This window comes from Schistocerca gregaria, chromosome 2, assembly GCF_023897955.1.
Source record: "Schistocerca gregaria isolate iqSchGreg1 chromosome 2, iqSchGreg1.2, whole genome shotgun sequence".
Lineage (NCBI taxonomy): Eukaryota > Metazoa > Arthropoda > Insecta > Orthoptera > Acrididae > Schistocerca > Schistocerca gregaria.
In genome coordinates, this window is record NC_064921.1 from 622283715 (window position 1) to 622309814 (window position 26100).

The 26100-nt window shown below is 37.8% G+C and overlaps 1 protein-coding gene across 3 annotated transcripts in view; it reads left to right on the forward strand.

The window, feature by feature from the left end:
* Positions 1-26100, forward strand: part of LOC126334615 (myosin heavy chain, non-muscle) — a 261875-nt gene that overhangs the window by 231236 nt on the left and 4539 nt on the right. For all 3 annotated transcript variants that reach the window (XM_049997023.1, XM_049997024.1, XM_049997025.1), the window contains 12 exons: positions 1240-1368; positions 2610-2852; positions 3300-3434; positions 6537-6692; positions 7195-7323; positions 7458-7769; positions 9584-9817; positions 14753-14938; positions 15212-15406; positions 18521-18895; positions 19017-19136; positions 22283-22523. In XM_049997023.1, coding sequence (XP_049852980.1) covers positions 1240-1368; positions 2610-2852; positions 3300-3434; positions 6537-6692; positions 7195-7323; positions 7458-7769; positions 9584-9817; positions 14753-14938; positions 15212-15406; positions 18521-18895; positions 19017-19136; positions 22283-22523 — 2455 coding nt within the window. The remainder of the gene's footprint in view (positions 1-1239; positions 1369-2609; positions 2853-3299; positions 3435-6536; positions 6693-7194; positions 7324-7457; positions 7770-9583; positions 9818-14752; positions 14939-15211; positions 15407-18520; positions 18896-19016; positions 19137-22282; positions 22524-26100) is intronic.

Consider the following 26100-nt stretch of genomic DNA (forward strand, 5'->3'; position numbering starts at 1 on the left):
AGTCCAGTTCATTGCCACTTTCTATTTTCTGTCTGTCGCTCTATCATCATCTTCTAATTTTTACACCTCCTTGAACAATCACCTGCTTCTCATTTCCTGGCGTAAAACAACCTGCTCGGCATTCTGGGAATTGTTATTAAGATCCCCCTTTCATTGTCAACATTCTGGAATATGACAGGAACACTCATTGTAAGCAAAACGTTATGATATGGTGATAAATGCGCTAATCCAAATTATTTCTGATATATATTAATTTTATTTATTTTCTGCATTATTCAACACATTGTCAAGTTTAAACATGTGTGACAGTTAGCATGCATGATAACATGTGTTTCACAAAGTATCAACTGAAAAACACATGCTTTTAGCACATTCACATTTGATGTGTCAGAAAGTGCCAACAATATCTGTTAGATAGCAGCAGGAGCACTACAAACACAAAAGCCATAAATATACACCATATCTACATATTCTTCGCTAATGATGTTGGTCTAAGATTAAATGGCAGAGAGATTGTTTGGGTAAGACACATACGTGCAAGCCACTACATGAGCATTCCTGTAATTTTCCTGAATATTGTATGTTGACATTTGCAGGAATTTTATAACTACTTCAGTAGTTGCTTATGCTCTCTAAATTGTCTTTTGAAAAAAAGAAATGGTTTTTACAATGAAATTTGTATGCAGTTAGTACCTTAACTTTGAAAAATTGGAAAAAAAGGTGCCTTAAGCCCTATTTTGAGCCTTAGTGACAGTAGTGTGGTCATGCCAAGTGGGCCCTCTTAATCTAGGTGTTGCAGTGGCAAGACACTGAACTCATGTTCAGAAGGTCAGCAGTTCAAATCCTCCATCTGGTCATATAGATTTAGGTTTTCCGTGGTTTCTTTAAACTGTTAAGGTAAACACTGGGATGATTTCTCTGAAAAGGGCAAAAGCAGTTTCATTCTCCCATCCGAGCTTGCCATTTGTCTAAAATATCAACTGGCAACTTAGGACCCAAGCGACCAGCTGTCCTTGGCCAGTTCCTCAGTTTCTCCTGGAAGAAGAAACTTTTTTCTGTTTTTAAGTATTTGCATTGACTGTAATAGGAGTTGTGCTCTTTTAAAGGAAAATACTGCCAACTTTTCTAGCTCTTCATGATTTTTTAACAATTTTATGAATTTACTTTTCATTTCTAAGCATTACATTTTGATCGCTACAGTTTAAATCCTATGATCTCTTTTTTTTCCCTTCTTCTTAGGACTTGGAAGAGCAACTGGAAGAAGAAGAAGCTGCTAGACAGAAATTACAGCTTGAGAAAGTTACATGTGATGCCAAAATAAAGAAATTAGAAGAAGATCTTGCATTGTCAGATGATACTAATCAGAAGGTAAGAAATTAACCATGATATACTTCTTCACAATAAGTGCACTTTATGTCACCAATGTGATGCCAATCTTACAGTTAGATTAAAATTACTTGAAAGTTGACACTTCACATATTGGAGCAGGTTTCTTCCAATCAGAGCACTCAGTATCATATCAGAACCATTCACCATTGCCAAACTGTCGCAATTGGTCAATTCAGTTCCAGTTCCTTGTCTGGCATTCTTTCTTGATGTGTTTGGATACTGAGACATGGGTCAGCTTCACACAACATTGTGTGAAGCTGAATTTTTGATGGCTGTCATTCATCATTGTGACTGGGCCACCACAGTCATTAATGCATGGTTGTGACATACTGCAGTGGTTATTGTATTAACCTGACGTGTAGAAGATTATAGGTTCGAATTTTGTCAAATGTAATTCTTTCTCTTGCCCCCTGGTCAAGAGAGTTGGATTATTATTTTTATTCAGTTAGTCAATTTAAATGTAATTCCTTTTGTTTCTAATTCTTTGCCACGTCATTCTCATCATTGTATTGACACTTTTATTTGCACTTATTTTTCTTCCTGTCATTATTTTTTCATTTGGACTCTGCCTGTGTTGCCTATAGTCTGCAGCCAAGTGCCAATGAGGACTGCTCATCAGCTGGTAACACAGCAACCCTTGTAGCCAGTGTGAGGACAGTTTAAGGTAACAATGATAAAAAGAAATTAGTCTGCTTTAGCACTGAAACTGAACTTTTAATGTCTTAAGTTTGCTTGTAGAGGTTAGCTTAATCATCGCAAACAGAGCAATCGTGATTTTAATACCGCCAAAGGTTGTTTTTTCCGATACATTGCACAACGTGAGACTGTGCTTAGCTTAGGCCGTGCTTTTAGATTTGGGTCTACAAAACAGCTTTGTCTGCCACAGTTTAGTCATTGGACGCTTAAAATCAGCTTTTGACAGAACATCTTGTGTTCCTGAAATACATTGCCGTGGCCACTTCCGACATTGTTCTGGATTCCACATTAACCTCATTTGTTAAGTGGGCCACGTGTGTGTGTGTGTCACCTACAACCAAGTGGTAGCCAGCAGCTGATGTGGCAGCATTGTAGTGGCAAGTGATGGCCAACTATCAAGTAATTTTAATTGGGCCGTATATTCTATGTAGAATGATATGAACCCCTGTACTGAGTGACCTTCGTAGAAGAAATTATATTTATTATTTTCGTAAGGTGGGGATAAATTGCTTACATGATTACAGCTGTTGAAAGAAAAAAAGGTTCTAGAAGAACGAGCAGCAGATCTATCTCAAACCTTGGCAGAAGAAGAAGAGAAAGCAAAGCATCTGAGCAAGCTAAAGGCGAAACACGAAGCAACGATTGCCGAACTGGAGGAGCGCCTGCTGAAAGACCACCAACAGCGCCAAGAGATGGATCGCAGCAAGCGGAAAGTTGAAACCGAAGTCAGCGATCTTCGCGAGCAGCTCAGTGAGAAGCGCATACAGGTGGGCGACACCTACCGCTTGGGTTTATTTACCAATAACATATATGTAGTAAACTAATTGGATTTCGTTCACTGCTTACAAAAATGGAATGTTTCTATTACCTGAATCTTGAAATTGATTTACAATATTTATTTATGCCTGCTTCTATTCCACGGACGTTTCTCTGTAGTACGCATGAGATTTCTATACACAGAACATTCTTTTGATGACAGCAAAGTACTGAGATAGTAAAGTCATCAATCATTTTGATATCTTAAGTAGCTTGTTTAATGTACCTGATAAAGGTTGAGGCATATTTCAGATTGAAGAACCAGTTACGTAATCACGTTTAGTACTGGTTACACTAGTTCTCTGATGTCTTGACGGCAGTTTCTTGCATCACTTTGTAGTAATTGATAAATGTTAGAGAAAATGTGTGTTGTTTATGTCAGTGTGGTATTCTTTTAGCTCGAGGAGATGCAGCTTCAGCTTGGAAAACGAGAGGAGGAATTAACACAGGCACTTACGAAAATAGATGAAGAGGCAGCAAGCAAAGCGCAATCTCAGAAGGCATTGCGCGAGCTGGAATCGCAATTAGCAGAGGTAAATGGAGCTTTTGACATGGATTTTGGTTATGTCTTTCAGTATTTTAGTTCTAATCGTATGTAGTATTTTCTGTGAAACTTAATACTAGCAACACAGTCTCAGTTTCTGAAATAGTTTTATTGGAGGAAGGCAGGTGTGAGGAACAACCCTGTACTGTATTAAATTTAAGATATATCACTTTCTGTTCTTGTAATATTAAGGTTTTATGGTGACCTGCATTTACATACATACTTACTCCACAAGCACAGAGGGTACATAAATCACAATTGGGCATTTAGTTTCCTGTTATACTTGTGAATGGAGAGGGGGGGGGGGGAAGTGACTTTCTATAAACCTTTGTAGGTGCCCTAATTTCTATTGTCTTCATGCTCCTCGTGTGAAATGTACGTCAGCGGCAATAGAGTTGTTCTGCAGTCAGTTGTAAATGTCTGTTCTCTAAATTTCTCAAGAAGACCATCATCATTACCTCCAAGTATTCCCGTTTGAGTTCATGAAATGTGTCAGTAACACTAGCTAGTTGATCAGACCTACTGGCAACAAATCTAGCAGCACATCTCTGAACTACTTTGCTGTCTTTCTTTGGTCTGACCTGGCGGGGATCCCAAACACTTGAGCATTACTCAAGAATGGGTCTCTGTTACTGTCTTTATGTCCTTATTCCATTTCATATCACCTGGATATTTAATTGGCATGACTGTCAAGCAGCAAGCCACTAGTACTGTATTTGAACAGTACAGGATTGTTTCTTCTATGATTGACATCAGGTTACATTTTTTTTACTTATAGAGCTAACTGCCATTCATCGTGCCAAATAGAAGTTCTGTTTAAGATGTGTTGTATTCTCCTACAGTCACTTGACAGCAGTATTGACAGCAGTATTTAAATGCACGGCATCTGCTCCTTCGAAAGAACGCACCACACAGATCTCACAGCTGTGAAACATTGTATGTAAATTGAAAGTGGATCACTACTATCCAGCAGGAAATTTAGTGGAATCGGCAGTGATAAGTGAAGATCCCAGTCAAGCACACATTTTCGCTCATCACCACTGATGATAGCAGTGATCCCCCTTCAACTAACAGCAATACTTCCCCTACACTACAGAGTCATCAGCAAACAGTTGCAGATTAATGCTCATCCCGTCCATCACATCATCAGTATATAGAGAACAAGAGCTGTCCTATTACTTCTCCTGTGGCAGTCCTGACGATACCCTCGTCTCTGATGAACACTCACCACCGAGGACATCATACTGGGTTCTATTATCTGAGAACTCTTCAAGCCACTCTCAAGTCTGGGAACCTCTCTCGTATGCTTGAACCTTCATCCAGTTTGCAGTAGGGCACTGTGTCAAACACTCTGGAAATCTAAAAATATGGAATCTGTCTGTTAACCTTCATCCCTGAGTCATAGGTATCGTGAGAAAAGGGCCAGCTGGATTTCACATGAGCATTGTTTTCTAAATCAATGCTGATTTGTGTACAAAAGCTCTTCAGTTTTAAAGAAATTTATCATACTCAAATTGAGAATATGCTAGAGAATTCTGCAACAGATGGACATTACAGATATTCATCTGTCGTTTCCTGGCTCCATTCTTTTGCCGCAAGAGTCACCTGCGTCTTTTCTAGGTACTTAGGACTTTTTGCTGATTGAGATATGCATTATAGATGAGAGCAAAATACAGGGCCACTGCCACAGGTAAAACCGAACTGGGATTCTACTCAGGCCCAGCAAGTTAATTGTTTTCAACTAATTTGATGGTATATCTGCACAATCTTCCTGCATAAGTGATTTCTTAAATGTGAAATTTAAAACTGTGACTTTCCTTTTGCTGTCTTTCATTGTCACACCAGGCTGGTCAACAAGTGACAGGGTAGAAATCTTTGACCTGCTTAGTGATTTTATATAGGATCCAGAATTTTCTCAGCTTCTCACCAAGATCTTATGCTAAAGTATAACTGTGGAAGCTGTTGTATGTGTCACACATTGATCTTTGTACAGGTCCACAAAGATGTAACTTTTGCTTATCGACATTTCTGCATCGTTGTTCAACCCGAAAGTGCAACGATATCTGCTTCCTCAGCATTTTTTGCAGTTTGTAGTTAAACCGCAGCAGGTCTTTTCCAACCTTTCCTGTTTACTCAGGACATGCTTCTGCAGTACTATTTACAATTGGTATAAACTTAACTACTCATAATTCCGCTGATCTGTTGTTGTTGTGGTGATCTTCAGTCCTGAGACTGGTTTGATGCAACTCTATCCTGTGCAAGCTTTTTCATCTCCCAGTACCTATTGCAGCCTACATCCTTCTGAATCTGCTTAGTGTATTCATCTCTTGGTCTCCCTCTGCGATTCTTACCCTCAACGCTGCCCTCCAATACTAAATTGGTGATCCCTTGATGCCTCAGAATATGCCCTACTAATCGATCCCTTCTTCTAGTAAAGTTGTGCCACAAACTCCTCTTCTCCCAAATTCTATTCAATACCTCCTCATTAGTTATGTGATCTACCCACCTAATCTGCAGCATTCTTCTGTAGCACCACATGTCAAAAGCTTCTATTCTCTTCTTGTCCAAACTATTTATCGTCCATGTTTCACTTCCATACATGGCCACACTCCATACAAATACTTTCAGAAACGACTTCCTGACACTTAAATCAATACTCGATGTTAACAAATTTCTCTTCTTCAGAAATGCTTTCCTTGCCATTGCCAGTCTACATTTTATATTCTCCCTACTTCGACCATCATCGGTTATTTTGCTCCCCAAATAGCAAAACTCCTTTGCTACTTTAAGTGTCTCATTTCCTAATCTAATTCCCTCAGCATCACCTGACTTAATTCGACTACAACTAAATGATATCCATTCATAGTCTAAGTAAAATGCTAACACTCGTTTATCTGCTTTTTCCAGCATAAACACTCTCCTAGTTGTTTTGATGGATTTATTAATTTTAGTAAGCATTGTTGCTGTGATATTACTGACACTGGTGACAAATATTTGTATTTCAATTGTGTGGGAGTGTGTTTTACAATCATTGCTACTGTATGTTCACTTTTCTTGCCATGGCAGAAAAATTAATAAACTTTTCTTCTAGCTTCAAGAAGATCTGGAAGCTGAGAAAGCTGCACGCAGCAAGGCAGAAAAACAAAAGAGGGATCTTAATGAGGAACTGGAGGCACTCAAGAATGAGCTGCTCGACTCTCTAGACACAACAGCTGCCCAACAAGAGTTGCGTACCAAGAGAGAACAGGTGATATGTTGCGCTTCAGAGTGGTTGGGCTAATTTACGTTAGTGTTATTAATCTCATTTTCATGTTTGATAGACAGAGGATCTCTGTTGTAGCGTTTTTCATAACTTGCTTCAAGGAGAAAAAAGTTGCTTCCTTTTGTATATGTAATACAAACTTTCATATACCAGATATTTTTGTAACTGTTGATTATCAATGATGGTGTGTTTTCACACTTCTGGGTAAATAAATGGTTGTTGAAATTGTGCTTGATTTCCATATTTGATGATGTGGAACATAACAAATTTTTGAGTTTTATAACTAAAGTTTTTGTTGGCTATAGTTGAGAAGTTGTTTCCATAAGTCTATTTAATCTTACCACAAACATCATGTGCAAAAGAAGAATTTGAGGTAATCTAGTGTGAATAGTACCTGATAACAAAAATTTTGTGTATAACAATGCTAAATTTTGTAATTTTTTTTATGTGGGAACAAATAAGTTGAAACAGCAAAATATTTTTACAGGAATTGGCAACCTTGAAGAAAACTTTGGAGGAGGAAGCATCTCTCCATGAAGTCACAGTGCAAGAAATGAGACACAAATATAGCCAAGAGATAGCAGCTATCAATGAACAGATGGAATCTGTCAAGAAGGTAAAGTTGTTGTTGATGATGTCTGAATATGAGATTTTTGCTGTTGGCTAATAATACTTACAAATGATTTCAGAAAAAATTAATCGTCTGTTGCTCGGAACTTCAAATTCTTAAAATAATGTAACTAATTTCAGACAAAGGCGAGCCTAGAAAAAGCAAAACAACAGCTAGAGGCCGAGAACGCAGACCTTACCCAAGAACTGCGAACTGCTGGGGCCAGCAGGCAAGAATGTGAACGCCGAAGGAAGCAGGCAGAAGCCGCCTTGGCAGAGTTGCAGGCGAAAGCAGCAGAGGCTGAGAGAACCCGGGCAGAACTCGCTGAGAGGGCGACGCGCCTGGCACAAGAGGCCGAGGCTGCGCAGCAGCAGTTGGAGCAAGCTGAACTTCGCGCCTCTGCAGCAGCCAAGAGTGCTGCCACTGTAGAGTCGCAGCTCGCTGATGTTCAGGTAAACAGGGGCTCTGCAGAGACAGTCATTAGTTGCCGAACCTGGGAACTGTTTCAGTGTGTTCCTTAATTTTATAGAGTATAAGAAAAGAGATTTTTATCAAAATATTGTCAACCATTAGATACACTGCTTTATAAATGCTTCCTCCTGAACTATGTGACTGATTATGATAGTCCCACAAGGCTCCACATGAGGTCAAGTTCTATTTCTGTTCTGTGTGAATGATTTATGATAAAATATAAGTTTTCAATCATTTCTGTTCTCAGGAGATGCTTCTTTTTCAGCTGGAAATCAGGATGCAGAAAAAATTCCTGAATCATTGATCAGTATCATTAGTACTTTAGGATCTTGATCTTAGCTAAACTGGTTGAATCTAAACATATTTAAGATTCACGTGATGAAGGTCAAGACCAAACAGTCAAAACGTGAAATGATAAAGATTGTTCACGACAACTAGCACATAGTAGAAAATCCACACAATCAGATTTTTGGGATTAAATTTGGATAAAAAATTGATCTGGCACACTTGAGTATCAATGTGTTATTATGTATGGGTGCTTTTTTTTGGGGGGGGGGGGGGCTGAGGCTAACACAGTGTGGGTATTAAAGACAAAAAAAAATTATTCAGAATATGTGCACTGTATTTATAAAGAACAATGTTGCCCTTTATATAGAAAACTTAAAATGTGAACTCTTCCATCTGTATGTATTGATGAGATTATCATCTCTTTGTATACCAGACAGGAATTATTTAAGGGAAACCATTTTGCTCACACACTATACAAGAACCAAATAAAACTTTATGCTTCCCATCCGTCACCATAGACTGTATGCCCAGACATCTCAATACTTGGGAATGAAAACTTCATAATAAATTAAAAGGGACCGAGTTAATGGAGGTGATTATGGGCTGACTGAAAAGAGAGCTATACGAAGCACTGATACTGAAATGCTGTTGTGAAGTGGATGACTTGGTGCAGGACAAACTGATGATTTGAAATGGATACTAGTTACATATCCCACTATATAATTTTAGACAAGTTTTGACAGTATAACATAATTGGATACATAAAAAAAATCTAATCACCAAGCAGCAGCAACACACAAAGGTTTAACTTATCAAACGTCTGGAGCCGCTGGCTCCTTCTTCTGACAGAAGTGTTGAAGGGGAAGCAAGAGGGGTGAAGGAAAAGGGATATAGTTGGGAAAAATCACCCAGAACCTATGGTCAGGGGAGACTTACCGAATGGGATGAAGAGGACTGGTAGAGACGAAAGGAGGAAAGTCTTTCCTTCTCATCCCAACTGGCAAGTCTCCCCTTACCCGGAGTTCTGAGTGATTTTTCCCAACTATATCCCTTTTCCTAAACCTCTCGTCCTTTTCCTCCACCCTCTTTCTTCCCCTTCAACTCTTCCACAAGAAGAAGGTGCCACTAGCTCCAAAAGTGCGCGCGCGTGCGTGTGTGTGCGCGCGTGCGTGTGTGTGCGCGCGTGCGTGTGTGTGTGTGTGCGTGCGTGCGCGCGTGCGTGCGCGTGCGCGTGCGCGTGGTTTTTTTTTTTTTCCTCCTCCTCCTCCTGCTGCTTGGTGAGTAGAATTTTTTAAATTCACATTAAAGCCATTACCTATCAGTATTATGAAAGTTAAGGACCAACTTAAGAGTAAATGGAGGAAGGTAAAGAAGGTAGAGACAAAAGAGAAAGCTCTAACTGTTACTCATGCCTAAAAGTAAATAGGTAAACGTTTCACTAGTCATTCGGTTAATGTTTTAATAGTTATGTGGTTGCACAGGCTTCATTAAGAGAGAAATGTTTCAGGGCCAACTGGAAGAAGAGACACGACAGAAGCTGGCTATCAGCTCGAGGCTGCGACAGCTGGAGAGTGAGCGGGAGGCTTTGCAGGAGCAGGTGGAGGAGGAGGAGGAGGCGCGGAGAGCGCTCGACAAGCAGCTGACGGCCGCTGCCAGCCAACTGCAGGAAGCCAAGAAGAGGCAGGAGGAAGACTTTGAGCAGATACAGCAACTTGAGGAAGCAAAAAAGAAGATGGCAAAGGTAAAAATGCTTAGCTGTTTCAAACACCCGACAGCATAGAATTATTTGTACGATAAATGTAAATCGACACTAATCGCAATGCATTGTGTACCAGTTACTGACATTGTTCTTCCATTTCCTCCATGTCCACCACAGCCCCCTAAATCTAGCTTATGATGCCTCAATCCAGTCTATGGTACCAGTGAATTGAATTGATAGTGATTTGTGTTATTGGTAACAATACAATATCTTAGTTAGTATCTAGTTTCATAATGGAAACAAATAAGATATTCGTATGATGTATTGAAAGTAATTGTATATGCAGAACAACATAGGAACAGAACAGCTGAGCGGCATTTCGGCCCTCCACCAACAGGAAAAGCATTTGTGTCTGGTGGGCTAGTAAAAAAAAAGGGAGGGGGGGGGGGGGGGAGATCAAATGTGCAAATAGAAGACTGACTGGTCAAAACTAGACAATGACATATTGAAATGGATTCGAGGACACTGTCAAAAGGGTTGGATGGACAAGGCTGGTATGAAATTATTGATTAATGAGTGTGGGAGAGAAGGAAAGTTGCTTTATTGAAGAAGAGTTCTCTTCTTGTGCTAGACCAATTCAGTAGTCATTTGCAAAATTCTGTGGAAGAGAAATGGAGACAGGGAAATGCAGAGCTTGCATTACTCTGGGAGGACTTACTTCACAATTTCACCCTCCTGATGTGATAAATACACGATTTAAAGTGTATGTGAGAGAGAAATGGAATAAGTGGATGACGGATGAAACCTAACATGAATTCATGCTGAAGGGAGCTTTAAAGCCTCATACAATCAAACAAGTGTGACAGTGGATAAAACAGTCATGGTCTAGGGGGGAGAAGACATTATTGTAAAATTTTTCTAATGTGGGTGACAATGACGATGACGATGACGATGATGACGACGATGATGATGATGATGAGGAGGAGGAGGAGGAGGAGGAGAAGAAGAAGAAGAAGAAGGTCCACATGACAATTTTCAGGGATTTTGAAGGTCACTTCAGTTTTATACATAGATTTTTTAGTCTGGCTTTGCAATCTATGTTAGTTCTTGAAAATATTTCTTAAAAATTAAGGTGCACCTTATAGACCATAAAATACGGTAATCTGAAATCCATATCACTGAAGAAGAACACTACAAGAGAAAGATAGTTGTTTTACAGTTGTAAGTAAAATTAATGAGCAAGTTAAAGTATGTCACTTCCTCTGCCATAATACAAGCAACAGCCTTATATTAATTCTTTGTCTTCTGCTCCACTTTTTATGTCCTGTTTTGAAGATAAATGTTTTGTTAATGTTATTAACCCAAGATATGTGACATATTTTTCATTGGTGCATAAAGAGCAATTCTTAGAAATAATTTATAAGGGAAAACCAGTAAATGTCACTTTCAAGACCATCTTTAACACCTGTGATCTGCAACTTTTGCATTCTGGACAACAGTAGACTTTGGAGATAAACAATGTCAAAATGATGATTTGCTTTTCCTGTTTTTATTCACTAATGTTTTATGGGCACACATTCTGGCACAAATCTCCATTAAGAAATAGTGTGTTGCACAGAAGTGTATGATAAGGATAATATGTGGTGTCCACTCTAGAGCCTCTTGTACACTCTCATTAAGCACAAAGCACGAACATAATACTAACGCAAGAAATGATGCACACTACTCTTCATTCAGCCTTAGTATGGCACGAGAAGGTGAAAGATTTTTGACCATAATAATCTTTAACTATTTACTGAGTGAAGTAATGAGGCTGTTGTATAAAATTTACTTCAAACATAAATTGAAATCATATATGCAGCAAATATTTGAAAGACAAAGACTGTGTGTGATTAAACATACAGTATTGTAAGTAGCAGCAGCAGCTTTATTCATCCATAGATGTCTTTTTACAAGGATATAGGACATGACAAAGTATTTACAAATTTAGATCATTTTAAAATTAGCTAATTCGTATACACATATATTTACAGACTTCTAGTTAGAGACAGTCATTAGATGTATTCCTGGTATAAAGACTTCTAGTGATATCTGGGCCATTTTCTGTAGTGCAACTTCCCATTTGCTATCCTGAAAAACTGAGTCGGCATCCCTCCATAATGAGTGAGATGTTGAGCACAGAAAGAGGAAGAGGTGTTAGTATTGTGCTATGCATAGCTTTGGGGTAAGTATTTCTAGAAAGGAAAAAAGAAGTAATAAACATAAAGTAAAGGTGTTATGTGGAATGTTTGATATTTTATATTATTATTATTATTATTATTATTATTATTATTAGAGTAACATTTTTTTTATCAAACCCCACAGAAAGCAATCAAAATTTTGATAATGCATTAAGCGTGCAAATAATTAACCGACTAATTAAACAGCAAAATTCACAGGATTTTATGGACTGGTTGCCACAAAACACGCAATGTAAGACTAACTTTATTTTTTAAGGCTTAATACTAGTATCAATTATATATAAAATAGAAAGAAATGTCCACATGGGAAAAATATATCAAAAACAAAGATTCCAAGGCTTAACAAGCGGGAAAGCGCCGGTAGATAGGCACAATGAATAAAACACAAACACACACACAGAATTTGAGCTTTCGCAACCGGCGGCTGCTTCGTCAGGAAAGAGGGAAGGAAAAGGAAAGATGTGGGTTTTAAGGGAGAGGGGTAAGGAGTCATTCCAATCCTGGGAGCGGTAAGACTTACCTTAGGGGGAAAATAGGATGGGTATATGCTCGCACACGCACACGCACACACATCCATCCATACATACACAGACACAAGCTGCTTGTGTCTGTGTGTGTGTGTGTGTGTGTGTGTGTGTGTGTGTGTGTGTGTGTGTGTGTGTGTGTGCCCTCTCCCTTAAAACCCACATCCTTTCATCTTTCCTTTTCCTTTCCTCTTTCCTGACGAAGCAGCCGCCGGTTGCGAAAGCTCGAAATTCTGTGTGTGTGTTTGTGTGTTTTATTCATTGTGCCTATTTACCGGCGCTTTCCCGCTTGGTAAGTCTTGGAATCTTTGTTTTTAATATATTTTTCGAAAGAAACTTCCACATGGGAAAAATATATTAAAGACAAAGATTCCAAGACTTACCAAGCGGGAAAGCGCTGGTAGATAGGCACAATAAATAAAACACACACACAGAATTTCTAGCTTTTGCAACCGACGGTTGCTTCTTCAGGAAAGAGGGAAAGACGAAAGGATGTGGGTTTTAAGGGAGAGGGTAAGGAGTCATTCCAATACATGTGTATATGCGGATGGAGGTGTGTGTGTGTGTGTGTGTGTGTGTGTGTGTGTGTGTGTGTGTGTGTTTTATTTATTGTGCCTATCTACCGGCACTTTCCCGCTTGGTAAGTCTTGGAATCTTTGTCTGTATATATGGACATTGTCTCTGCGTGTAATAATTAGGACATAACTTCTAATTACTGCTGAACACAAAAAGGAAAACTGGAATCTTCTCCAGAAAGAGTTCTCAAATACTATTTGTAACAAGACAGTTTAGAGTTGAAAGCATGGAAGGAGTAATAGCAAGCAATCAGTAGAGGTATTTATTGACATAACTTAATTCATTCAGTCCTCCTGACCATGGTTTGTGATGGAGGGGACATTAAAACTGATGGGTTATGCTTTAAGAAATCACCTCTGTAAAAGTATTTTTAACTTTGGTAGGATAGAAGAAACAGAACAATGTGTGTTCAGCACAAGTCTTCACTAGAGAAGGCACTGGGGCCAAAGCTTCATTTTTCACACAGTCTACTAGCACCTGTGCTACAAATGTATATAGTTTGACTGAGACCAGAAACCAAATGTGGATTCAAGGAAAAAACCACTGGTTTCTTTTGTACTTCAACTTACGGCTACCAAAAGTAATATTGCAACAATTTTAAACCCTGGGAAAATTGTTCTTTTAAGTTAGTTTACACAGGGACTGTTCACATCACTTAAATGGAAAAATTGAAAGTGCTAATTCATTGCACTAAGCACTCATTAGCGTTACTTCTTAAAACACACACACTGTTATTTATCACTGAGCGAGGTGGCGCAGAGGTTAGCCCACTGGACTTACATTCAGGGGGATGACGGTTAAAAACCCACGTCCGGCCAGCCTGATTTAGGTTTCCCGTGGTTTCCCTAAGCCGATGGGTCTGATGACCTTGCCATTTGGTCCTCTCCCCCAAATAAATCAACCAACCATTATTTATCAACAAAATATGAACTACAAGCGAAAGTATCAACTGAGTTACGTTTCCTACTCTACAGTAGGAAGTTTAGATTTCTTTTCTGTAAAAAAATATTTTTAGGGGACTGTGGTGGTCATGGAGTAAGGGGAAGAACTGGGACACAATGCATTATGATTAGTGTTGATTTACATTTGTTTTCACCTTGATTGTGTTCTTATGTTCCTGTTTTAATTCATATCATCCTGTACTCTTCATCTACTATATTCTCTCATTGTTCAGTTACCTTTTTTAATTACATTCAGAACTTAGAATGCAAAAATTCCTTACTGTCTTCAGTTTGCTCAATTTCTTTCATTTCTGATTTTTAACTTTTGAATTAACTTCCTTCTACTGTAATAGACAGTTCGGATTACCCCTGTACCCTTAAGTTTTCCCATTTATCGTAGTTCTTGTATAGAGTCATGCTGCAAATTTTGAATCATTGTAGGACTGCAAGTATCTCCTGTATTAAGTTTGATGACTTTTTCCTTTATATTAATCATTAGCATGTGTTTCATACTCTATTAAATCTCACCTCTTATAAAAGTGTATTGTGGTGTGTAATAAGGATGCACTACATTTTGTATATCCATCTAATTGTCTTACACTTTTCACTCTTCATGAGGAGACAATGCCTATTTTGTGTTTACACATTACGCCATAACCTTGACAATGCTGACGTGAGTGCTTGCTATAATTTTAGGATATTGAAGCATTACAGAGACAAGTAGAGGAGCTTCAAGCAGCAAATGATAAATTGGACAAATCAAAGAAGAAATTACAGGCTGAACTTGAAGATGCCAACATTGATCTTGAAGCTCAACGTGCAAAGGTGCTGGAACTGGAGAAGAAACAGCGTAATTTTGACAAGGTGCTAGCAGAGGAAAAGGTAATAAAAATTTGTTTGCGAATCATTGCTGTGCAATACATTGTGGATCTATAGATCATTGTAAATTGGAAAGATTTTTCCTACACAGTGTCATAAAGTTGGTTTAGTGATAACTAAAGGAAATAATAATGTGTATAAAGCAGAATAACATAACAATTTTTTTAGTCGTTTCTTAACCATGCAATTGTTTTTAGTCATTAGGTACTACAAACACTATGAACATCTGAAATGAAATTTGCGTTCTATGATTACATCTAAACTGTTTTTATTTAGGCTGTATCGGAGCAGATAGCTCAAGAACGTGATGCTGCAGAGCGTGAAGCACGAGAAAAGGAAACCAAAGTGTTGTCACTGACACGGGAGCTAGACGACATGAGTGAAAAAGTTGAAGAATTGGAACGTGGCAGGAGGCAACTGCAAGCTGAACTCGATGAACTTGTGAACAGCCAAGGGACTGCTGATAAAAATGTATGTCTTTTTGTTATATGATTCTGTTTAATCTCAGTTCAAACGTTGCCTTAGCTTACTTGAGGAAATCTTTCGGGTACTCCCATTACTTATAAACATTCAATAAAATATTTGTAAGATTCAGACAGTTGCCAAACGTTAGGCTGTAGGTAATCGTGGTAGTGTCAACTAGAACATGTTTTTTCTTCTTGTCATAGTAAGATAGTTCAGATTATGTACATATCATTCAGTATGTCTCCTATAATTCATTGAGCAGTGAATTTATAGGGATGTTTATATTAAAGTTTTGCAATAGCTGTCACCCCATTTCACTTGAAAATGGGAAGCCAGACAGCAGTATTGAGATAGTAAGTTATGTATGTATGTTTTAACTGTAGACGTGCATGCAGGGGAGATATTGAACTAATTTATGAAGTAAGTGCTCTATAGCTTACTATTGAGTAACTCTGCTGTTTGCATGCTTGAATTACAGTAGGTTATATAATGCTACAAGTGTACTATCTTGTGCCTGGCACATAGTAATAGTATATATTTATTATTTTTGATAGTACTTCCATGAACAGTGATTAAAGAATAGTGAGACAGGCTTGTTTTTAGTCTCGGTACATTCCTCGTTGGACAGGTGAGATTACTAATTGTCAGAATAGGAACTACTGGAATAGACTGACATAAGTAAAGGCTAAATTTTTGAGGTTTTTTTTTTTTTTTTTTTTTTTTTTTTGCCATAGGAGTTAGAACCTGATAGAAAAGAGAGAGGAAATAGAAGTGGACTCAAACTTCTCCCTCTTTGCCAATAGGATCTGTTGTCCTTTCTTAAATTTATTATTGATATACCATATAATTCGTACCATATTTCTGGCTTTTGAATTACAGTTCAAAGAAAGCGTAATATGCAGAATCACAGTTTATGACTGTCTTTCAAATATCAGTTGCCTATGGTCCATTATTATTGATTTGAATTCTAAATTCTGCCATTATCATAGTTCCAACTTTCTTCTTGCTTTTCCTCTATTGTCAGAGGATGGGTGTGATCATTCCTTTGATCTTCCGTGTGCAGATCCTTGCTTAAGTTTCCTAACTTCTTTTGTTTTCTCCTGAAGAAGTGACTGTCCAGTTTCAAAACCTATCAATTCTTTGCATATTTTTATCATTAGTGTGTCAGTGTTGCCCCCAGCTGTTCTGAGATTTATCAGATGCTCCTATTTTGCCTCACAGATCTATGGAAATGTTGTTACTTGTATTTGATTTGTACTGAATAATTTTGGGAATCTGAATACTTTATTGAACTGAAGTTACTAGCTATCAGTTGCTATGTGCAATTTGCTTATGGGTAATAAAGATAAGACACAAAGAATTAAATTTAATTACACAAAATTGTTAATGTATGTATGTGTGTGTTTGTTTCCTACATTATTCAGTATTGCATGGTTTCACAGTTAACATATTTTTTCCCTTCTTTTTTTGCCCAAATTCACAGGCAGAGGTAAGGATTAGGCAATTTTTCCCAGCAGCAATGAGTTTTGTATTACTTTAATAAATATATACTATTTTTTTTTTTGCACCATTAACTAAATAACAAACTGCTCCTAATTTTAACTTAAAAGTATCAAATCGTTCTTTCCCATACCTGTGCTCATTTCATAGGGGCCAAATGTTTGTCTAGTACCATAATTCTGATATCCTTTTAATTAGTAGTAGTTACATCTTTGCATTACATCTGTGCTTTAAAACTGCCTTTCCTAATTATAGTGTATAAAATTATTATTATTATTATTATTATTATTATTATTATTATTATTATTGTTGGTGGTGTTGGAAGTAGAAGTAGTAGTAGTAGTAGTAGTAGTAGTAGTAGTAGTAGTAGTATTCAGTGATGATGTGGGAACTGTTTTTACTTGTCTGGCAATGAAGTAAAATACAGCAGTGAAACTTGATGAAACTGTGTTTTGAAGCAAAAGCTTTGGTTTGTAGTTTTTACTTAGTTTTACAAGACAAAGGCTGACATCTTTCCTGTAAGAAAGGTTACCCACTGTAGTGCAAAAGTAGTTATTTCCAAAGGAAAATAGGTTAAAGACATAGTGGCTACCATTGACAAAGATAAATGTAGAACAACTTGGAAAGAGAGAGGGCAGGTGGGGCACATGAATGCAAATACAAAATGAATAAAAAATTTACTCATTCTAATTCAGTTGATTCTGTTTGATATATAAACACAGAATGATAAAGCAAAGTATTTGTTTCAGTTACACCTAATACGACAGATATAGATTATTGCTTACTTTTCAATGTCTGAAATGAAGCTGTAGGAAATTATATAAAAAAAATGTATAATATAATCACAAAAGCACAGCAGTGACTTTTCAGAACTGATGCCATATGTATGTCATAACACTGTCTGATGATTTGTAGCTTATTGGCTCTAAAAGAGGGACTGTATAACAGAATTTATGAAAACTAGGCTGAATGTTTTTAGTATTTGTATTTTTTATATGCATTGGGAAATTTGTTCAAAACTAGTGAATCTTGATTTAGGAAAGAAAGTAGTAAGGAAGACCCCCTCCTGCCCCAAAAACGCAATTGGTGAAAAGACACTAACAACCATTTTCAGTCAAGGTGACATTACAAAGAAAGAATCACTTTGAATTTTGTGGGATTGTGAAAGACATCATGAAAGATTGGAAGTGGAAGAAAAGGAACAAGAAGTCACAGTTGATAATGAAAAAAGAGGTCACAATCGTAGCAAACTTTTTCATAATTTTTAAAAACTTGTAACGAAAATTGCATTTAAACGTATAGAACAGTAGTAAGATTATAAAAACTTAAATGTGTCATAACTTTCTTATAGTCATTTCAACTTTTTGTTTAATTGGTTATGAATCAGGATTGCATTAGTATTATAGATCTCTGTACTGCTGTCATTGAGAGCTTTCCATTTCAGAATGTCCATGTAATTCCTCTCCCTCTCCCGGTCTTTTCTGTATATATACAGGCGCAGAAATATGTTTAATGCTGATGAGGTGTAAGATATTAATATATATTATGTCTAACTTTACAGTTGCCTTTGCAGTTTAGCTCTTTAGAAACAATTTGTAACTATTTATTTTTACACTACAGGTACATGAGCTTGAGAAAGCGAAAAGAGCATTGGAGAGTCAGCTTGCAGAGCACAAGGCACAATATGAAGAACTAGAAGATGAATTACAATTGACTGAGGATGCTAAGTTGCGACTGGAAGTAAATATGCAGGCTCTGCGAGCACAGTTCGAGCGGGACCTGCAGGCACGGGAGGAACAGGCAGAAGAGAAACGTCGTGCGCTAGTGAAACAGTTACGTGACCTGGAAGCGGAACTGGAAGATGAGCGTAAGCAACGTGCTGCCACCACCCAGCAGCGCAAGAAGCTGGAGGCAGACATGAAAGACCTAGAACAGCAGTTGGAAATGCACGACAAAGTAAAAGAAGATGCTCTGAAACAACTAAGGAAGTTGCAGGTAAGTTTTGTGTGTATTTAAATTTGATAAAAAGACAAGTCATTTGCCGGATGTCCATCTTATTATTATAAATTCATCCTTCATCATCTTTTATGCTTCACAAGTACTACATAAATTCCAGACACAAGCTAAGGACTCTGCACGTGATGCAGAAGAGGCAAGAGCTGCCCGTGACGAGCTGGCAGCTGCAGCCAAAGAGGCAGAACGGCGGCTGAAGAGCCTGGAAGCAGAACTTGCACAGGTCAGTTTTGCTTCTACTTGAATAAAACTATTCACCGTCTATTGCAACAACAGGTATAAGAAAAGAGAAGACCATTTTTAAGATTTCTGATGAGCTATTTGTAACAGTTTCTTTTTAGATTATTTAATAAGTACTCACTTTATATGCTTATTGTGCATTAGGACAGGAGTTGCGAACCTGAATTACTATAATTATGAGTACTTCCTATAATATTCAGAGTTTGACTGTGATGATGAATTAAAGCTATTTAAAACTTAACAGTTTTGTATTCTGAGGTAACAGTTATTGCCCTGGTGAAATGGTCCCAGCTTAAAGCAGTTTTTCCAGGAGTTTCCTACAAATCATCTTCAGGCAAAAGATTTTAAGTAGAGAACTCACTGAAATGTTGATGCTGCCACTCAGCTGAGAATTCTGATTCAATCATGAAGTTCACCAAGAACAGCCGCAGCAATTTATGTAATAGCTAGTTATCAGGGAGTGGAACATTACTCTCTCTTTCTGGGTCCCTCAGTAGACAGCAGTTGTTAAAAGCACGTATTAAAACAGTCAGAGTTTTAAGAAAGACAAAAAATAAGTCTGCAACAAGTTCATTGCTGTGTAGAATATCAGTAGTACCTGTAATAGTTAGAATGTATGAAGAAAACAAAAATTGTGTAACTACTAAACATGTGCAGGTTAGACCATATCAGCATATGAAAGAGGCAATTACTTGGGTGGACAAAAGAGGAGGGGGGAGGGTGGATGTTAATTAGTTAGAAGACAAATCTAAACAATATTGTGTATGTTGAAGGTTGCAATCACAATTAATGCAGCTAGGAAAGGAATGGAACAACATGTAAGAGTCAGTGATAAGCAAGATGGTTTTCTAGTATTCTCAGACTGAATGAAACACTGCCAAAGAAACTCAAATGTTACAAAAAAAAAAAAAAAAAATAGTAGTTCACTAACAGGGTGTCTACGACCTGGGACAGCCAGGAGATCTGGGAAAAACCCGGGAATGTTTTTTAAATTCTGGGAATTTTTTATTGTTTTTGTTCTCAGTTAAATTTTTGTCATTTTGACTGGTAACAACCAATACTCTAACAAAGGATGTTACTGTATCCTGCTACTGCAGAATAATACTGCAGCAATAAAACATGAATGAGGGAAAAAGCTGAAATAAAACTTAAATTGCAAAGGAAATGCACCATATACAGCAACTAAACACAGTGCTCATACAAGCGTCTGCCAACAGCAAAATGTGTCAAAGGCTTTAGGAAGACTATGCAATGCTTTTTAATAACAAATTTCTTCCGACGTGCATGTTGTCACAACTGTTGAAATTAGATTTGTTTTAGCAGTTACGAGTGGGATCATGCGCATGCGCAGTTGCGTAGTACCTTCTTCCACTTGTGGTTACAGAAACGTGGCTGTTGGCTGTGTAAGCAGTCGCATGGAGGGAGAAAAAAAAGTCAAATAGGTGTGTGTGTGTGTGTGTGTGTGTGTGTGTGTGTGTGTGTGTGTGTGTGTGTGTGTGTGTTGGGGAAGGGGGTGGGGGGAGGGGCAATGCATATTCCTGAGGGAAAAGAAACCTTGTTTCACAAAGTGCCTAGCATCCAGCGGTCTATAGATTTTATTCGTATGACTTTCAAACGTGTCCCTGTAGGTTTTTGAACATTGTTGAAAACATTCTAAGTTGATTTCTGAATGAATCATAACTTGATTTGTGAATGCGTGCATAGTGTACATGATGACTCTGTCAGTGGAATCCTCGTCACATCTAGAAATAAACTTTCCTGCAGACAAAAGGGGCTATACGAGCTGAGCAGAGTATAGCCGAACGAAAGAAAGCCAACCACTGTCTGATTACGTGGTTGATAGGGTTTGCAAATGATGAGCATTGTTATGATTAAGAGCGAAATCCATAGTCAGACTACCAGAGTACAAATAAACAACTGACAGGAATAACATGTAAGAAAGGTTATGTATTATCTTCTCAGTGTGTCCAAGAAAATGAAATTTTGACAGAAAATTTTTGGCCAGATCGCTATACTAGCAAGGGCCAGTTGTACAGTCTCTGGCTAGCAGCCGCTTTAAGGTCTAGTGTGGAAGTAGTGCGGAAAACACATTGTATGAACACGTAATAACGCCAAACCCGAGAACAATCGCGGCATAACTAAACTGGTGATTCTGACAGAGTTAGTCAAGTTAACCGGTGAAGAAGCTTTGACACTGGTAGGAATAGATACAGAACTAGTGATGACAATGTTGTTTGTTAGAACGAGGAAGGAGAAGAAACAGTGACATCACTTAAATTACGGAAGAACATGATGATTCCAAATTTATATAAAAATTTCGCACTACTACTTTTCAATCTCATGCTTGAGAAACTGGAGCATATGAGTGAAGTGTAAAACTATTTCCTAAAGTAAAGCTTTTTGCTTGTAGAAGGCCTAATAGGCACTTGATATTGGTACTTCATGAATTATATTCTGCCGTGTTATAAAAATGACCATTTACGCCAAAACAGTCTCATTTATTTGGTGTGTGTTACAATTGCTGCAGTGTTATAAAGGCCTATTTTGTTTTATCTTGCAGACAGTGACAAAATATAGGTAATCAGGTCGAGAAACCACACCAGTCATGGGCCTATTTGTAATTAAAGCTTTTTCAGCATTAGACAGCGACATTTCAATTTTTCATGTAGCAAAATGTTTGACGAACTTTAATGAGGCAAAAGATCCTTTCGCAGAAAGGAAAGCACGCCCCTGCACAGATGTATTTGTCCTTATTGACACAAGCAAATTGAGTGTTTTTATGAAGAAAGCTTTAGTTATTTAAAAGTGGACTTAGTACACTCAAGTGTCATTGTGGTTTGAAGACCCTTGGTACAGTATTTTAAAAATGGATGAAGGATACCTTTAAATATCATAACTACAAACTATTTTTATATATTATTGCTCTAATCTGCTTGACAAAGTTGGTTAGATTCGTTGGAACATTATAGTAGTCCTGACAAGTAGTCCCTATTATGCCCAACCAAATTTTTTGCGATAACGAAATGCAAACAGTTAAGAAGTAGATAGTAATTTGTAGTCTTAACAGTTTATTACTCTCCAGCATTTCATTTGTGGAACTGTTAGTAACATTTCAGTAAATTGATACAGGTGAGTGAAGAACTCTCAGCAGCAGAACGAGCAAGAAGAGCTGCAGAAGCAGAGAGAGATGAGCTGCAAGAAGAAATGGGTAGTTCAGCCAGCAAGGGATCACTTCTGCTGGATGATAAGCGACGTCTCGAGGCTCGTATTGCCACTTTGGAAGAAGAACTGGAGGAGGAGCAAGGAAACTCTGAGATACTAATGGATCGTGCACGCAAGGCTCAGCTCAGTATTGAACAGCTAACAACAGGTAGATCTTAGAAACACGAGTGAATTCCATATTTAGAAGTGCGAAAATGTTGAATTTGTTTGGTAAATTATTGCCCCTACTTGATTTATGTTGACAACCCTTACCTGACCAGAAGTCTCATTCTTCTTACTACCACACTTATGTAATTCCCACTATATCTAACTTCAGCATATCAATTTCTTTTTTTAAATTATGTAACCTATCTTCCCAGTTAAGGGATCTAACAGTCCTACATCTGACTCTTTGAATGCCAGTTCTGGTTTTCCTGATGAGTCAATCTCCCAAGTAATTCCTACGTTGAGATGGGGGACTATTTTACCTACAATATATTTTACCTAAGAGGATTCCATCCATACAGCTGCTTGCCTAAGTGAAAAAATAACAGCTGTAGTTCCCCTTATTTCAGCCATTCACCAGTAGCCACCTGTTACACTTGTTTAGCAACCAGCAAACAGGCTCTGGTGTATTTACTTGTCATGATGGTGGTGGTTACCACATCTCTTTGAAAGTTTCAGAGTACATGAAATAGAAAACATTAACCCTCCTTAATACAATACTAGAAAATCTCTGAGGAAGTAAAAGTAATGACTTAACCTTAGTTGATCCATTGAGTGTTCATTTGTTTTGTTAGTTAGTCAGTCCCTAGAAAGTACATAGTCTAAAAGCTTAGCAACAGTTTGTCTTGTTAATATTCTTGTCAACTGCTCAGGGCCTCAACTATTTGTTTGGTGATTACTTTTACTCTTTTCACAATTCGTATTAATAATCTTCATAACTATCATATACAACAAATATCAGTAACAAAAGTTCGGATCTTATCAACTTTATTCACTCTTAGAGTGCTCTGGCGATAAAAGCTTGTGAATTGTGCCCAATCTGTTGCACTACAAAATTCTGGGCTATTATATTGTTGGTGGCCAGGTAAGAACCATTTCTGAAAATCATTCATTAACCAAACAGATAACTATACAGTAATAATGGTTAATTAAATCAATAATAATCTATTTTCCCACATATTGTCCTCCAACTTCTTTGCACTTGTAACATCTCCTTTAGTACTTTCTTATGCTTTCACTGAAGAGTTCATTACCTTGATATCAAAGACAGTTTGTAGTTTTTTACCTCTTAGTTGCCAGTGAACTTGTGCCGTGCAAAGCTTTGTTCATCAGACCAAACAGATAGATATATTAAGAGGGCAAGGACAGAGCAGTAGGGAGTTAGGCACTCCCAACTCACTTTACCAATGTTTTTCAGCATTAGTGGTGCCACTTTACACCAAAGTAGCACATCTTTCCCCTGACATCATGGATATTACCTCCTCAGTGGCTGCTTAACTTTGATCTCAGTTGCGCCTAGGTAGTATGGGATGTTGATAGTGTGCTGCTTCTCAAAAAGAAAAAAAAGTCATGGAAAACTGAACCACAGGTACTCCAAAAAATGGCTAACATGATCTCAACAGCCAGGGCTTGCATTTGGAATTTTTTACGGACACGTGTTTCAAGATGTTTCCGCTGCGTGCTTTGATACTTGGACTCTGGCTGAAAATGATGTATTCAGATTTTATCACGGGTTAAAATCCTGTTCAAAAGCACATCAAATTAACTATTGATACGATTTTTGAATTTGATACAAATCAAAATGTTCCTTATGATGAACAGTAAGCACTTTTGGAACCCGCCTTGCACAAGCGTTATGATAGATCAGTTTGTTTTGAGAGATTAAATGAGTTGTGCCAACACTTACTCTAAATTTTTCTGCAGTTCATTCAGTTGTACATAATCAGTCTTCCTGGACAAGAGAATCAATATGAGCTTGAAACACAGATTGATACTGCTACTGAATGCTATTGGAAAAGTGCTCAACAGTTGTGCTTGTGTGTCTACCTTTAAATTTTGCTATCCACATGTATAAACCTGCAGAGTTCACACAACTACTGCAGTTTTTCTGATGGTTGTACACTTTCATTTCAAAATGTGATCGCAGAACACTCTTCTTCAAGAGTACTATCTTTGTGGGGCACACCATCGTAACTGAGAACTTAGATGTTATGTTTATGTAAATGGTAATCAATAAAATGACGTGACACTCTTTAACAAGATTGCCATCTAAATCTCACAAAAATTTCAGTTCACTGGTCAGTCACTGCCTGCACTATGTATGTTTATCCGTTTAATTATTGAATGACCCTTGTACTGTGCACTAGATATCATGTTAAGATTTATGGAGGACTAATGAAATTGGACAATTACCACCAGTCCTAGTAACAAAGCATTTGTTGAACCATGTTTAGGTGAGTAGCTGGGAGGGTGCTGTATGGGTAGTTTCCCTCACCAAATGTGTCAAAGGAGAATTAAGTCAAGTAACAGTGAGGTGGATCATTCATACAAGGAAAGTAATGCATTTGGATTCCAAAAGATACTGCTAGATGTGATGTTGGACTGTGGCAAAACAATTCTTAAAGAGAATTTCCTCGTATTGAGGGACTAGATCCACAGTGGCAAGCAAAGAGCCAGGTAGTAAATGTATGGTGAATTTTGAGAGAATTTTGAGGAAGTCGTAAACAATGAATAACTTACGAAAAGTAGTGACGTGGATATAAATTAAATTACAAATAGTGCTCTCTTCCATCATGCTCACTGGAACGCCGTATCTCGACAGTGTCAAATTTAATGACTTGGCTTCCCTATATTTCAAGAACCACTGTAGCCATTGACATGAAACTTACTCAAGACATTAAACTGTATGTTCAGAATCTACTGAACTACAATAATTGCATTTCAGCCACTGCTTTCGGAAATACAATTTTTTAATCACACGTTTAAAATTTTGTGTACTTTTTTTTGTATGTTATCCTAAATAAAGTCAATTATACATAACATTATGTTCTTCTTTTAGTTCAGTAGACTTAGGATATGCATGTTATTACTCCCTGAAAATTTGAATACTCTTCTCAAAGTCGTTTCTGAGATTTAGGAAAAAATGAAACAGAAAATGTAAATTTTTTGGGAATGGCTTCTAAAGTTTCAATAGACTGTATCTCAATATATGCTTAATGTTTTATTTTTAGTCACTCAGAAGCACACTGCACCATACTGTATATCATCCTCTTGGTCTTGTTCCAAGGTTTTTCTTCTTTCTGGACTTGTTAGTGACCAACTGTGCTACATACTCTGCTTTATCAATGGGAACCTAGTCCATTCGTTCCAGTTGTCTGATGCAGTTTGCTCCAGATTAATTCACATATGCTGTAGCACTTTCACCCTACCAATGTTGCCGTCATTACAATCAATAACAGCATCACTGACACCCCCCCCCCCCACCCCCCCACTTCCAACAAAAACATCTTTTGATAATGGAATCCATATAAGATTATTGAACGACTTATTGGGATTTTGAGCCTGACCATGCAGACACTTCTTCAGTAACTCAGGATTTCCCAGGTCTCTGTAAATAGGTTTTATGATATCCATGACTGCTACTGGGATGGAATGTTTGTGGCTGTATGAACTGTTTGAGTATTGGGCATTGCAGTAAGTGCAGCTTTAATCGGGTCCAGGAGGGCAAAGGTGGTGTACTG